At 35.1% G+C, this 16,209-nt stretch overlaps 3 protein-coding genes across 5 annotated transcripts in view; 1 reads left to right on the forward strand and 2 right to left on the reverse strand.

The window, feature by feature from the left end:
* Positions 1 to 228: 228 nt before the first annotated feature.
* Positions 229 to 4,660, forward strand: LOC106935125 (argininosuccinate lyase-like; the record flags this gene model as incomplete). The annotated part of the gene is made up of 14 exons (XM_015015442.1): positions 229 to 473; positions 622 to 678; positions 763 to 860; positions 932 to 1,009; positions 1,106 to 1,183; positions 1,264 to 1,316; positions 1,396 to 1,458; positions 1,556 to 1,670; positions 2,594 to 2,678; positions 2,998 to 3,057; positions 3,148 to 3,231; positions 3,705 to 3,785; positions 4,006 to 4,112; positions 4,315 to 4,660. Coding segments are annotated over 14 exons (1,349 nt in total), but the record flags the coding sequence as incomplete, so codon positions are not given.
* A 1,449-nt stretch (positions 4,661 to 6,109) lies between these two features.
* LOC106935124 (carbonic anhydrase 7-like) lies at positions 6,110 to 14,848 on the reverse strand. The gene is made up of 8 exons (XM_015015441.1): positions 14,450 to 14,848; positions 12,065 to 12,109; positions 10,063 to 10,227; positions 9,823 to 9,968; positions 8,513 to 8,605; positions 7,965 to 8,031; positions 6,612 to 6,775; positions 6,110 to 6,319 (listed from the first exon to the last, which is right to left on the reverse strand). The coding sequence occupies exons 1-8, from the start codon at positions 14,502 to 14,504 to the stop codon at positions 6,125 to 6,127; spliced, it is 930 nt and encodes a 309-aa protein (XP_014870927.1). The 5' UTR covers positions 14,505 to 14,848; the 3' UTR covers positions 6,110 to 6,124.
* A 548-nt stretch (positions 14,849 to 15,396) lies between these two features.
* LOC106935123 (fatty aldehyde dehydrogenase-like) overlaps positions 15,397 to 16,209 on the reverse strand; it is a 15,268-nt gene continuing 14,455 nt past the window's right edge. For all 3 annotated transcript variants that reach the window (XM_015015439.1, XM_015015437.1, XM_015015440.1), the window contains exon 11: positions 15,397 to 15,849. In XM_015015439.1, coding sequence (XP_014870925.1) covers positions 15,835 to 15,849 — 15 coding nt within the window. In that variant the 3' untranslated portion in view covers positions 15,397 to 15,834. The remainder of the gene's footprint in view (positions 15,850 to 16,209) is intronic.

The following is a 16,209-nucleotide window of genomic DNA, read 5'->3' on the forward strand; positions in this document are numbered from 1 at the left end:
CTGACTGTTCGCCAGTTTGGTCAAGTCCGTCACAAATTTGTCGATAAGCCAGGTATCCACAAGCTCCAAACAGCAGAAATCCTGTTATCATGAATAAATCCAGGGTGAATCCCGCCAGGTGTGTCCCTGCAGGACAAGAGGGCTCTCCTGTGCTCAGTCTTCTCATCGAGAAAATTTGATCAATTGCATTGAGAGATCGGTTGACCAGATCCATAATTTGTAGATTTGGAAAATGTGCAGAAAAAGGCTCCAAAAGTGGAGAAAAAGACAGGACAAAAACAGAGCAAGCAGGGCAGGCATGGGCAGGGAAGGAGCAGAGGGAAAAAGCATCCGCCTTCACCAAGAGCAAGAGAGGAAAAAAGTCATGTAACCCTCATTTTGCTCCACAGATTTCTGAAGAATGGTCTAAAGGTGCGTTTTTGATTAAACCTGGAGATGAAGACATTCACACAGCCAACGAACGCAGGCTTAAGGTGATGTAGATTTGGTCTTTCTCAGAATGGTACGATAGATTAACCATCTAAAACTTGTCCAAACTACACTAAAGATATAATAATTAATTTAAAAATTATGTATAAAAAACAAAACAAATCAGTGTTGCTTTGTTGCCGGTTTGTCCAGGAGCTGATTGGTGCTCCTGCAGGGAAGTTGCACACCGGCAGGAGCAGAAATGATCAGGTTTGTTTTTTCCATCACTGAATCTGTAGTAAAGGTCAGCTGGAAGTAAATCATGAGACAACGTGTTGTGTTTTATTTAAACAGGTGGTGACGGACATGAAGCTGTGGCTACGAGACGCCATCGCTATGCTAACGGATAACTCCCTGCAGCTCATCTCCACCATGGTGGAGCGGGCAGCAATGTAAGATCATTCTGAATGTAAATAAGTTTATTTCTTTTATTCTACTTCCTTAAACCTTTTGTAAATTACAGAGAAATTGACGTCCTTTTTCCTGGTTACACCCACATGCAGAAGGCTCAGCCAGTCAGATGGAGTCACTGGATTCTCAGGTGACTCATTAACAATGAAATCCACCAAGTTTATGTTTCATTTTTTTAATATTAGTGGACATTCACCATGTTTTTTTTCTCATTTCTTTCCCTCAGCTATGCTGTAGCTTTAAGCAGAGACGTGGAGCGGCTTCTGGAGATCAAGAAAAGAAGCAATATTTTACCTCTTGGCAGGTGCAGTGCAAACACTTCCTGCTCCGCTGTGATTTTCATTCACAGATGTGATCAAGTAACAAGAATTATTCTGTTTTCAGCGGCGCCATTGCTGGCACACCTTTTGACATCGACAGAGAGCTACTGCGGACAGGTCAGATCAGTTTGAGAGTTGTTGTGTTACTAATGCTAATAAAAAAATATGCTGAACATTTCTCCTTCTCTGGGTGTAGAGTTGGGGTTTGATAGCGTCAGCCTGAACAGTATGGATGCCACAGGACAGAGAGACTTTGTTGGTATGTCAACTGTATATTTCAGCCTTTCAACATAACCAATGGTTTTAAGTGAAGCCTTCTCATATTTGTGTTTTAAAGTACTTGTTTTTTTTTTAAGCGGAGTTCTTGTTCTGGGCTTCCCTGTGTTTGACCCACCTTAGTAAGATGGCCGAGGATCTCATGCTGTACAGCACTAAGGAGTACTCCTTCGTCACGCTCGCCGATGCCTACAGGTAAACTTTGCTTTCTTTTTTTTTTTTTGCTTCAGTTTGTCAAGACTTCACAAATGTGAATTAAAACATTTTTGATTAAAAAAAAAAACCTGCTTCATAGTCCAGCAGAAAATGAAAATCTTGTGGATTTTTCCTTACCTCATTCATAGGTATATTGGTGAAAATAAAACCTTTTTAAAATGCTATGTAATTTAAATATGTATGAGTTGTTTTTTCTTATTGCTTATTGCCAAAATTTACAGATGAAACAGAAGAAATAAGCAATTGCAAAATGTTTTTTTTTCTGTCTTCTGCTTTTATAAAAAATGGGCTCAACATTTTGGATCCAGTGCTATATTCAGCATGCACTATGTAAAATATGCAGCTCAATTATAATAGTTAGGTTAATAAAATGAAAAACACTTTTTGAAATGTTTTCCTGAAGTACAATAAATTTAAGTTTTAAGAATTTTTACCCAGAAACAGGATAATTATGTGTTGATATGACATTCCCTGTGAAGAACTATTGACTTTTATGTAAAACAATGTAAAAAAAAATTGACTTCAGTTTAAAGTTGTATTAAAAATTGCTCAAATAAACTGTTGACATGACTGAGGTCACACAATCAGATAACGTTTTGATATGTTTACTTTGTACAAAGTATCAAAGTGAAGATGCTAAAATTTTCTTAAATCTATCCCTGTCTACAAAGCATATTAAAAAGTTTGTTTTGCATTTAGGATACATCTGTGAAATTAAATTATATTTTATAAAATATTTATCTTACATCTGCCTGTTACTCCTAGAGTTAGGGTTAAGAACTGTAGCTGCTTACAAATTGTACTTCTTGTCCTCTAATACTTATTTTCTTTAAAAGCTTCTTTAAAATGTTGCCCTTCTTCTGTAACACTCTTCTTCTTCTGTTTATTTGTGTGATTTGTAGCACAGGCAGCAGTTTGATGCCCCAGAAGAAGAATGCCGACAGTCTGGAGCTGATCAGGAGTAAAGCAGGTCGTGTCTTTGGCAGAGTAAGACAAGATTAGTTAAAAATCTACTTTATATTTGTTTTATTGTAGGACTGGTTTACACAGAGTGATGAAGATTCATGATCATGATCATTTGTAGACAGAACAGCATGAACTCTAAATAAGAAGCATCATTTTAATGCTTACTTGGTTCATTCATTTCACCAAAGCTACTTCATTCACTTTGAGCTGTTGCAATAAATACTTAGAGGTATAAAAATCTTTTTCACTTTCAGAAATAATTTGCTTTGGCACATGCAAACACCAGGTGCCCTGCCTGATTTCATAATGTTCTTCCGCAACCTGTTTTGTTTTGTACTAGTGTGCAGGATTCATGATGACTCTGAAGGGTCTGCCCAGCGCATATAACAAGGATCTGCAGGTTTAAACTTACATCTTTTCTAATATTATAACTTCACTTGAAGATTCAAATGTAACCTCCTGTTATGTTGTGGTTTCTGTATTTTTTCAGGAGGACAAAGAAGCCATGTTTGACTGCTATGATACTGTCCATGCTGTGCTGCAGGTGACAACTGGAGTCATGTCGACTCTAAAGGTGAAAACATAAAAATAAAAACCTAAATAATCCAGAGAGTTGAGACCCCAAAAATGATCTGAATCTATCAGTATTTTTTCCCCACTGTACAATATGTTATTTACATCTATTTTTGTTTAATGTTCCTACAAGACATACATATTGTGGAGGACCTGTCAGTTCTTATGGGGAATAAATGTTAATTCTGAAAAACAAGCATAATCTTCAGGTTCTTCTTTTTTAGCAGTAGAGTTTTAAACCAAAATTTGTGATGCTTGAAATAGACACTGTTAAAAAAATAAAAATCCAGTTAAATGTCTTGTCAAAAGGTAATTTCAGATAAATATAGATCCTGTTAAAACCTTCTAAAAAGCATGGTTAAGTATTTTGGATTTTACCTTAACATTACAAAGAATATTTTAAACAATAGTCATGAAAGTTAGATTCGTTATTTTTCTTTAAATAGATGTTAATTTGCTTCTCTTGTGTTTCAGATCAACCAGAGTGTAATGGAAGCTGCGCTTAATCCTGACATGTTGGCTACAGATCTGGCCTACTACCTCGTGAGAAAAGGGGTGAGATGATCCAACAATATTGTGTAGTAGCAGTAAAACACTGCAAAACCACAAAATCTTACCAATATCAGTCTAATTTCTAGACTAAATTACGTGATTTAAGATATCTTCACTACAAACTAGTCCAAAATTACTTAAGATTTTGTGTTTTTGCAGTGAATTAGTTTTGATAGCTTTATAAATTGTTAATGTTTATGTTTTGACACTCTTCTCGTTCCAGGTGCCATTCAGAGAAGCCCATGGTCTCTCTGGAAAAGCTGTATTTGCAGCTGAATCTAAAAATGTCTCCCTGAATCAGCTGACTGAGGCGGACCTCGCTGCTATCAGGTAGTTGACACTCATGTATGGATGCATATATGTTTTTAATCAGAGGAAACATCAACTTAACAGCTAAAGGAATAAATCATTGTGAGTTAACTATATAGTAGAAGTTCTACATATATTTTTTTATTATTTTTAATGATTTTGAATTCAATCTTTCTTTTCTCTGTCTGTGTATGCCATATGGATGCGTGTGTGTGAACTTTAGCCCGTTGTTTGGAAGTGATGTGTCTTCAGTGTGGGACTACCGGAGCAGCGTGGAGCAGTACAGCGCTTCTGGGGGAACATCGAAGAGCAGCGTCTCTGCCCAGGTGGAACACCTGAGGAACTGGCTGAAGACTCGTTCACCGTGACCTCTTCTCTGTGACCTCCAGCTGTCAGACTTGGGTCAAAGTGAATTACTTACACCTTTATTCACACTGCCTTTATAAGCTTGAAATTTATTTGCTTTAAGTGACTTTCATCTCAGGATACTTTTGTTGATCATGTATTCTTACCTGAGCAGTGATCAATAGGTTACGGAATAAAGGATAATGTTACAGACTTCACTCAAATAAACCATGAGTGTTAATTTATTTCATTTCCAGCTTTATTCATATCTTCCACTGATGACTCTGCATCATTTCCCTCCAGTTTTTACTATTTTGTGCCTGTTCCATTGCCACTTCTTTCATTCCTTTGCTCATTTTGCACCAATGTACTAAAACCAATATTTAAGCTATTTTATGTATTATGCAGTGATATTAGCGTATTGGTATTATTGGGGTTTCACTTTAAATTTCTACTCTAAAAAGTGCCGTAAAGGCATCTGGCAAGCAGCTCCTCCTCCTCTGTACAAATTCAGGTCAAAAATGCCGTGCAACAGGTCATAGTTGTCATGACTACAGTATAGCGGGTAAAATCCTGTATTTTTCAACTTAAAATTAAATACGGTCCCTGGTGGCGATAAACAGGAAAAGATAATTGGCTCCTACAGACAGAATTATCAGCCAATCCGAATTGACGTACAATGACGGTGGGACTCACAGAATGTTGAATCATAATTTACAAAATGGCTGCCGCATTCGTTTCATCTCCGGTTGACCTAGTTGCTGACTTATTAAAATCTCCTTTTTCGAGACGCTCTTTCACGGATAAAAAAAGAAATAACTAAAAATGGAAAACCCACATCAAACCTGGATTCATTAAAACAAGCCAGTAAGAACTTTGTTAGGCATTTTAAAGACTAAATTTGAGCGCTATGAGTTGCTAACAGCTAGCACTGAGCACAACAACCTGTGGATTTTATTTACAAATAATGGGTGAGTGTTACTTTTTTATCACTTTCTCATTCAGACTTTACTGAATATTTTTTCTTTTATTTGTTCACATAGATTTGAGCAGTTTGGATTGAGGTTGAGCTTGGCCTTAACTGGGGAACAGAAAAGTTTTGCTAAACTAATGTCTGTTCAATTGTGTGCGCTGTTGCCAGTCTATTTTGTTAAAATATATGTTGATATATTGCTTGATATATGCATTGATGCCTTAGTTGGCGTATTTTTATTTATTTGCATATTATTGGATGCCTGTGGCTTGGTGTGGTACATAGTTTTTGCATTGTCCTGCACAATGTGTGTATTGTTCAGGTAGGAAACTCTTATTGCACATATGACAGGCTTGAATTTCTGCACCTGAACATTTCTGATACTGTGTTTTTTTTTTTCTGAAAGACATGCTGCATTGAACTTTGTTTGTGATTTTGCATAAATATGTATTATTTTATTGAAGACAATATAAACATACTTTTTTGGGGGTAAAAGTTTAATGCTTTTCTTTATTTTAAAATCTAAAAATAGAAATAAAATGGCGGTTCTTTTATTTAAAAATAACACAGAACATACACCATACCTTTGCTGGAAGATGGTGGCACAATCATACTGTATGAATTGGTTTCTTCAAGAGTAACAGGAAAACTTGTCATAGGAATCATGACATAAAAACTATTGGAGGCTGTGTAATTTGAAATTATATTATATGTTCTAAATAATATGTATCAGGATCATTGGCATGAACAGAGCTGAGAGGATGACGAACAACATTTGGTTCACTCTCTTATGAGCTGCGCCTGACTTGGAGCTGTAAACTACTCTGCCATCCAGAGGCTGCGTGGGTCTGAAGATGTTTGTCATGGGCTGTCCTGTCCAAAATCTGCACTGTTTAACTATGGCATCCAGCTGGGGAGCAGAGGAAAAAAACATGAGACTCTGACAAAAAGAAAAGAAACTGAAGAAAAACAAGTTTTACCTTTTTTACCGAAGTAATGGCAAAATGTACTGCGTAGTAAAACACTCATAAAAGTAAATTTTCTCAAAAAAGTTAGTCAAGTGAGTGTAATTGAATAAATGTAGCTAGTTACTACCTGACTCTGAATGCAAATAGGTGGTCATTAACCGGCAGAAATATTTAAAATGTATGTTGTTTTTTTTTTAGATAAAAATCAAAATAAAATGTTAAATGACTCCTCACCTGTCGACTGCTGATTGACAGTATCCTATGAAACACTGTCCATGCAACCGCCTGCTCACATCCCGGAGTTGTCATGGAGCCCACGTAGCGGTAGTAACTATGAAGCTCGGAGGCTGCCGGGATGATGTAACTCAGTCTAAAGTTTGGAATCACTGTGCTGCTGCCTTAACACAGTCAGAAATAGAGATAGCCAGCAAAAAAGATCAAGTTAGTACTTAGTAAAATCTTAGAACTGCATGTTTTTGTGGTTTCTTGGGGAAACAACACTGTTGTTTAACCATTGAACGTGTTTACTAATTGTTCAAGCTTGTTTCCGTCAAATGTAAGTTATAGTGTATTCCTTTGGTGCTGCATCTCTCCAATTATACCTCATAATTTTTAGATGTCTTTAGTAATTTAATTCATGTGTTTCCTATGGACGCTCTGCATGTTACTATTTATATCATGAAATTTCGCGCATGCGCACAACGCTGGAGGGCGTTATGCGCATGCCATCTAGCCGTAGTAGAACAATACCGTTAACTAACTAATTAAGCCCAGAGATGTAGGTATTATTAATTTAATGCAGTGTGCCACAGCAAAGAGGAAAATAACGCAGAAAATCGTTAAAGAACTCGACCGCACGTTTTTTCCGCCTCGCTTTCTGTCTGTGCTACGGTACACGCACACTCGTTGCCATAGCAACTGACAATAAGGCCACCATACGTATCAGGGTTCAACATTTTAAAAGTACTCAAACATTTCCCTCACAAAGAACAGGACATTCAGTCCATTAGTGTTTTTAGGCTTGATGTTTATTTTGCGATGATTAATAAGCGCTCACTTGATAAATTAGCTACCGCTGCTATTAGGTTAGCTAATAACAGTTAGCTAACACACCGCTGCTAATACTTTTAATCTACCACAGCGGTTTTAGATGAGCTAATTTAAACGCCTGATCTACTGATGATCTATCAGAGTTGGTGTTTAGGTCGCCTTTTTTATTTTGTAACTGAACCGAAACACACCGAATTACTCATCATGTTAAGGTTGTCAAAGTCAAACAAGCATAACTGAACTACTTCCCTCTGTGTGGAAGAGAGGGAAGTAGTTCCCTCTCTTCCACACAAAGCACACGCAGTGCTTTGTTACGCAGTAACAAAGCACTGCGCTGTCATGTAAAAGCGTTCTTTTACATGACAGGCAGACATTTAAGATTGTGTTTATCTCTTCAGTTGGACCAGACGCCTCAAATTCCCCCTAAACCCTAATTACCTATTGCACTGTACATGGGTTCAAGTTTCAAGTCCAAGAAGAATAACAACATTCATGATATGTTTTTGTGTTTTTAAATTAAAAAAATAATATATTTACCATTGTTTTTTACTTGACCCAGAGCAGCAATTATTGTGTCTAGATGAGGATGATCATCTGCTGTTTCCTGTAAGGAAGTCAACAAAAATACAATAGCCTATAATAATAATATGATAAGATAAACTGAACTTGGAAAGACATTTACAGTATTTTAAGTATTCACTCTTCATATTTGATCAGATCACAATCCCAGTCTAAATGTTTTAGGTTGGGATTGTATGTGACAGACTAACAACAAGCAGTGCATACTTGTGAAAGGCAAAGGTGTCCAAACTTTTTTGCACTGAGGGCCAAAATCGCAAGCTGAAAGTATTCAGGGGTCAAAATTTATATCCCGATTTTTCTTGAGCCCCACAAAAGGCTCAAGAAAAATCCTTTGTGTCGTACTTAACATTCTCAGTTTAAGAACATATAAACTTGCCACGGAAAATCTCATCTTAAAAAAATTACAAAAAGTGTTGGATGACCACTCTTTAATTGAAGTCAGAGGCCAGAAATGGCCCCCTGCCCCACACTTTGGACACCCCGGCAGTAGAGTGATGCGTTACCTCAAAGAAGAGGGCGAGCAGAGCGATGCCCGCCATATCGTGTCCTGCTTCCTCCAGAGAGCTGTAAGGCTCCTTAATATGGACTATGTGCAACTGTGCAGACAGAAAGGAAAGGTATTATAAGGAATCGTACCTAGAACACAAACCTGAAAAAAATAATCCTAACAAACCAGTTTTCACTGCAGTCATTTTAAATTTGAACTGAAATTTGCATTATTGCTCAATACCGGTGTTACACCATATTCTGTGACATTGTGACCCTGGGAGGCGCTGTTGCATTTTAACACCATGAGTCACTAAAAATGTAAGATTTGCAGGGGAATGTGGTGACTGCAACAAACGCAAAAGGAAAAATACAGAAAAAGATGAACAAAGGATAGAAAAATCTCACCACTAATATTATGACTATTATGGAAATATAGATGGTCACATAAAATGATATCCTGTTCAGATATTGTAACCAAACTGTAACTTATAGAAAAACACCAAATACTTAAGTAGTAGAGTTTAGTATTTTACCATAAGTTACAGAATGGTCACAATATCTGAGATATATTTTATTTCCATAATAGTCATAATATTAGTGGTCAAATATGACTTTTTATTCTTTGTTTGGCTTTTTCTTTACTTTTAGTTTTATTTTTTGTTCTTTTTCTTTATTTTTCCTTTTGTTTCTCCTCTGCAAACCTTACATTTTTGACATAGCATCGTGTTAAGACGTGTCAAACACAAGGTCTGTGGGCCAAATCTGGCCTGCCATAGCTTTTTTTGTGGCCCTGAGGAGTCTAGACTCAACTCTAAGTGTGCTTAAATATCATGCTATCAATCAAATCAATGCAGTTTTTATCTGCTTACATAATTAAGTGCAAATATCACAAAGTATTTTAAGTTAGTATCACAAACACTTTGGTTTTTATTGCAAAAATCACAAAATGAATCACAAAATCCTGGAGGGACTCAGAAGATGTTCAATAATATTTAATTTTAAGAATTCATTGATATTTTATCAGTACATTCTGGCACAACTGTCCCTTTAAGAGCATTCATGATCTTGATTTGGCCCAAAACAACGAGTTTGACACCCCTGTGTTAAGATGTTACAGCGCCTCCTACAGACACAATATACACCTGCAACAAACCACTAATATTCTGTCTGAAGCAGATTACAGGTTGTTTGCGTCATAATTTATACCAAAATATGCTTTTAGGTCTTCAAAAATCTGCTGAATGCAATAGAAAACGCCACTTATCGAGTAACAGCTGCAGTATAATTCATAATCCTGTTATTCACCCGGCCTTTACGCCCTTACCTCCATGGGAAATCTTTCCCCATCAATGGTGTGCTCTGATCCCGGTGTCCCTCTCTCTCCCCAGTGGAAGTGAAACTGGGCCGCTCTGTAGTGACCCGGCAGAGCGCCTCCTGTCAGCCGCACTGACTCTGGTAAAGCAAAGTGAGCTGATGGAGAAAAACGAAGTCACAGCGTGAATCTAACAAGCATTGAGGCTCTGAAAGGGAGGAGAACAGATTAGGCTTTGGTGTTTTTCATTACCAGAGTGGCCCTTGTTCTCTACTGTGATGTTGATTAAGTCGGTGTGTCCGATGAAGCTGAAGTGAGGAAGGGCGCTGCTGAAATGAACTTTATTGGTCACGATGTTAATTGGCGACTGGCGTAAACCTCCACATCTGGGAAACAGAGCTGCCCAGCGGCTTGGGTCTGGAAAAGAGAGTCATCACATCACACTGTAAACATCTGAAGGTGGTTTAACTTGAAAATTAATCTTCACCTGCTGCCAACACAAAACAATTGTTTTGGTTTTAACTCAGAAATTAAAGTTCATGAAGTTGATTTAACAATAAGAAACAAGTTGTCTAAAAATTGTTCTTTAAGTTTACTAGTCTTGAATTTTGTGTTTTAACTTAACACTGCAACTTAAACCAAATAGTTATGTCACAATATGCAAGAAAAAACAGAGCACTCATTTCTGTATTATTTTACTCACAATATCAAGTTAAACTAACTACTTATTTTACTTTAGAATCATTTTAATTCTTGTTTCAAATTGCATGAACAAAATTTCTGATCTGATAATGAATTTTATTAAATTCAGCTCAGAAACATTTAGTGTGAGCAGGACATTATCTTCGAGCTTTGAAAACTGAGAATTGCTTTAAAATGAATATTTGCTTTAATAACAAACAAGAGTTGGATCAATGTAACACACTTCCATCTCAGAATACATAAACATGCCGCTAAGCATTGTGGGAAATATTTCCCACTCTTCTCTTTTTCCTCTTCCAGTTTTTTTTAAGTGCTACCCTAAAAACTGTAGTTTATTCAGCTGAGAGGTTTGAGAAAATGAATAAAAAGTTAACACAACTTACTGCTGTAAGTTTATCTTTCACAAACTCAAACGGGTCCAAAGTGTGGCCAGAGGGCCATTTTTGGCCCCTGCACTGAATTTACGCGGCCCTAACCCTGGTTAAAGAATGATACCAATTTAGATGGTGGTAGATGCAGATAGACTTTAAATAATGATTTATTATTATTTCTGGTTATAATAATTTATTTGAAATAATTATTTCTGATAAATTAATTTTTTTTTTTTTTTTTTACTTTTTTTATAGTAATTAAGATCCCAACTATTCAGTGACTTTAGGTTGGGATGTTTCCAAATAAGCTTTTAATCTATTAATTAATAAGCTTTTTAAAGATTATTCTGAAAAACTTAATATATTTTTTAAAGAAAGACTGACACAAATCCTGGCCTAATTTTCCAGAATACACTAAATATAGTATATTGAATTTTTTTCAATTGATATATTTTTTTAATCTAAAAATGCAAAATTGCTTCTAACTTTAGGATGTGGAATGACTTACACATCTATAATCTATAATAAAATCTAACAACTCAATGTTTAGTTTATTGCAAATAATTATAATAAAGTTACAAGATTTTAATTTTAAAAAATATTACAGTTTTTAAACCTATAAGTGCCTCTGACATGATGATTTTGGTCCATGTGACAAAAAGTTTGGACACACCTGATCTGTTGTTGGTGATATATAAGACACAACCCAGAAAATAAACTAAATTATGGTTCCAGTTGATCCATTTATTGCAACTAAAGTAGAATAAATGTTTATTTAGAGTTGAAGAAGAGACGCTGCAGGGGTGTACTTAGTTTACCCACCACTGCATATTTTAACACCAAGATCTACTGGAGGTTCTGTGTTGTATGTATGTAATGTAAGAAGAAATGTACTGGTATATAACAGTCTATAAACATCTAAAATATTAAAATGCACAGATTATTTGTGAGGTTTAAAAAGACTAAATTTAAACCTTTTACCAAATAACAATCTAACCCAAACTTGCACTGCGTCATGTGGATAAAAAAATATTTAATTGATTTGTTTTATTCATCCATAGATTTGAATTGGACCTGTTTGAAGTTCCTTCATATAATATTTGCTGCAGCTTTTCGCAATGTAAAAAACTGAATTGAACTGAGTTAGATTAGCTTTGCTGCTGTTTGAATATTTTACTCACCTTTGCATGTGTCATCACAGGTCTGGCTCTGGTAACACCACTCAGCTGAAATCACAAATAAAAATCTGAAACAGGGGTTTTGTTGCAGCTTCTTGTTCAAAAGAGGCGTCATGAAGTTCATAAAATAATTAGGTTAGCTTTTATAACAGTTTCTATTAATCTGTTTATATGTTTAATCCCAGAAACTAAACTTTGAGAATTCAGAAACAAAACAAAAAAAAAAAAAAAATACAAACAAATCCATCAGCTGGATTGTCCAGTTAGTTTGTTATATGTTCCTGTGTAGTCTTTATTTTTAATGCTTTGTTTGTTTGGATGCTTCTGTTAAATCAATAGGGAGAAAAATACACTACAAATTATAATTATTTTAACCCCTGGGATGAACTGTGGATTACTAGAGGTTCTAGATTTCTACTCCTTGCTTTCAAAGAAAATACTAATCACAAAAAGCATTCCACTGGTGTTTTTTATTTATTTTTATTTTTCCCTGTGTGCCGTATTAATTGGCTCTGACTCAGTAATAAAAATATGTTTTTTTAGACCTCTACAACAGCTGTGTCAAACTTTTTGTTTCGGGACAAATCAATATCAAGAATGCTTTTAAAGGGCCCTTTGTGCTAGAATGTATTGATAAAACTTCACAAACTGTAAAAATATCAATTAATTCTTAGAAGTAAATAATAATATTGACCATCTTTTCAGTTCTTCCAGGATTTCGTGATTCTTTTTGTGACATTTTGCAATAAAATAAAAAGTGTTTGTGGTACTAACTTGGAAATATTTACGATATTTCCAAGTTGAGTTTGACACTTGTGGCTTAGAGTATTCTCTGGAGTGTCACCTTTATTTTGATAACAGAACCATTCAAATACGTCTTGTAATTTTTGAGAAATATTGAATTAATTTAGTCATTTTTGAGAACTCCAGCCCCTAAATGTGATACTCATGCGTAATTAGTTGTTTTTTTTTTTTTTGCTTCCTGAAAGACTGAAGCTTAAGTTTCTTAATGACCAATAAGCTTCTATTATATTTGAACATAAATCTGTTTTCTCAAAAAGCACCACTGCTGATTTAGTCGTGTTCTTTTGACAAGGAGTCTAAGACTTTATTTGTGTCACAAAGGAGCAGTTGTGAAACCGCTGATTGCATTCAGAGTAAAGTGAGTGCGTCGCTCCGTCAGGCACTGATGAAGTCGTTTACTGTTGTCCTGTTGCTGCGTATTATGTTGCTGATGAGAAAAAACTCCCTCCAGCGTCTGGCTCTGTGGTGGGAATGAAGGCTGGAATGGAGAACCATTTAGCTAATACAGAGACACAGATTAACCCATAATGGCGTCCTTTGAAAGGGGACAACAGTTCTCACCAGGTGAGAACAATGCACAGGTGGAGGTGGGTTTTACCCCACCTGGCTCACACACCTGTGTCAGAGTCAGCAGCGAAGAAAAGCCAAAGACGGGAATCAAACGTCGGCTTAAATTTGGTTTCCTTCAATTAGATGAATGTTTTAAATTCTTCATTTTAATTTTCTTTGTCTGGAACAGACAAAGAAATGTGGAAATTCACACCAGGAGGTTCTTAAAAATCATTAGCTGAGCTGCAGGAAACAATAATTTATATAAATAATATAGTATTTTATTGTATTTTCTTCCTGCAGGAAAAGAAAAAAGCTTTCAACAATCAGATTTTATGTGCACTGTTAATCAACACACATGTATCTCTTCACAAAAATACTTTTAATTTGTAAATACACAGACTTTGTGAAATTTATTGCATTTTAAACACTGTATTGTATTATTAGTATTTACAAATGTTTGAAAATAATATTTGGACACAAATACAACATTTTTTTTTTTAAATTCAGGACATTTTCTCATTTTGAAAACATTTGTATTAATATTGAACACACTGAGTAGTTTATTAATAAGTGCTCCATGTAACAGCACAATTAACATTTCTGTTGAAATTTTCATTAATAAATTTCAGTTTCCTGATTAAGTAAAAGGCCGATGAAAAATATTTTAATAAAAGTTTATTGTTTTTATTTGTCATTGCCTTGACATTTTATCCCACAATTCACCTTGATTAACCACACTTTAATTATTCCTATTCTTTGGCATTTTATCCAACAATAATTGCTGATGATTGCTTTCTTTCTTGTGATTTTTGCTTGATTAGGATTAAAAAATATATATTTTCTGTCAAAGCTGATTTATTTATTTATTTTTTCCCTCAGTTTCACAAGTCCACAAACTCGGCTCGTCTTAAAACACATTTCAAGCGTTGCATATAACTTTTTGGAGTTGCAGAAAAATGCCATGATTATTATCATTTACACACACACACAGTGAACGATGATAAAAGTTTTTGTTTGAGTTGAGAGTCTTACCTGATGCCCTGGAGCGCAGGTAGAGGAAAGCCAGGAGGTAGAGAGAAGAACGCATCGTTGGGAGCAGAGCAGGCGAGAAGTGAGACTCTATTCCACCGGCTGACTTGGAGCACCACTTGTCAGTGGGAGGGATGCAGATGGGGTGTGTGTGTGTGTGTGTTGGTTGAAAAAAAGAGAGAGACAGCAGGAAACAAATGGCTTTGAGTCCCAGAGGCACAAATTGACAAGCTGTATTTATTGATCTATAATCATGTCATGAAAACTACATTGATAATTTATTTGCTCCTGATTTGTGCTGCATATTTGTCCATCCACAGCTTGAAGTTTGACTCTTGAGCTTGAAACTGAAAACTGTTCAAAAAGGTTCAAGTGAAAATATAATTAAGACTAAAGCAGTAGGAAACAAGAACAATAAAAAATGGTGTCAAATTATTAAAAATAGCATATTCATATCTAAATAAATATGTAATATGAGCAAGAAAATGGAAAAAATATATTGTATATATGTAATGAATGCACTACATTAATAACTATTTGATAATCATTTTATTTTTTCTTGTAATTGTTTTAAAATTAACCTTGCAGATGGATTTTACATTATTTACCTGTTTGGTCACTTTGTATTCTCCCTTTTCAATAAATATAATTGAATTTAATCTTTTCATGGAATATGAAATAAAAAATGTGATAGATTATATTAGATATAGTAGAATGTAATAGAAACACACAAGTCAAACAAACAAGTAGAAATATATTTTAATATTCATTAGAACACTTATTTATTTTTGTAATTATTAATTACAAGTTTGTGAAATGTTAATGGTACAATAAAAGAAATGTTTAACTTTTGTTCATACTTACTGAACCTAAGTACAGTTTTCAGCACAAACGGAGTAAAAAGATCCTTCATGTGATTCGGATGTAATCAGACCAACCAGAACCAGAACCTGGTCACAGCTGCACAACAAACATAAAACCACTAATAAAATGGACAAACTTCATGTTTCCAGCTTTTTAAACAACATTTCTTCTTTAAGGCTAACGTCATTCTTAGCTTCAGCTAAGCTTCAGTTTCTTCATTTTAAAGCTTTAAAATCCTTCCAAGTTTTCAAACCTCCGTCAGGTTCAATAAAAACGTAGTGATACTGAATACAAACGCAGATAATCAGTTTCCTTCAGCACTGATACAGACAACACTTCTATTATTAATGAAATGCTAAACGGATTTAAGGCAACAGCCAAAAAATGGCCTACATTTTACTGAATATGATGATTTGACTTATTATGACTTCATCTATAGTTACTCTGATATTTTTCCTTCTCAGGCAGAATAAGGAAGATGGCGGTAAACTGGAGGTGAGGAGAGGAGGGGAGGAAGGACGTCTTCAGCGGAGATATTTCTGAAACAATAGGAAAAAATATTAAAATGTGTTAGTATATGATTGTTTTCTTAATCTGCTTTTAGCAGCTGTGTTTCTAAGGCATCAGATTTTCTGCATAGCTGTAGTTTATCTTCAGTAAACATAGGGGACTTAAGGATTTATGAAATTACTAATAATTTGTGTAGATAAATAAAGTGCATATGTAGAACTTTGATTTTAATGACAACTGATGAATTTCTACAGCCAGGCTGCTGCGTCTGGTCCACACTAATTAAATTAAATTAAAGTTCAGAGAATATTTTATCTAACTTATTATTACATGTGGTAGAATAATCGTCCTACTGTAAATTCAAAGTTGCATAAAAATGCTTCCTTCTT

This window comes from Poecilia latipinna, unplaced genomic scaffold (genome assembly GCF_001443285.1).
Source record: "Poecilia latipinna isolate Pla-1442-1.1 unplaced genomic scaffold, P_latipinna-1.0 Scaffold1912, whole genome shotgun sequence".
Taxonomy (NCBI): Eukaryota; Metazoa; Chordata; class Actinopteri; order Cyprinodontiformes; family Poeciliidae; genus Poecilia; species Poecilia latipinna.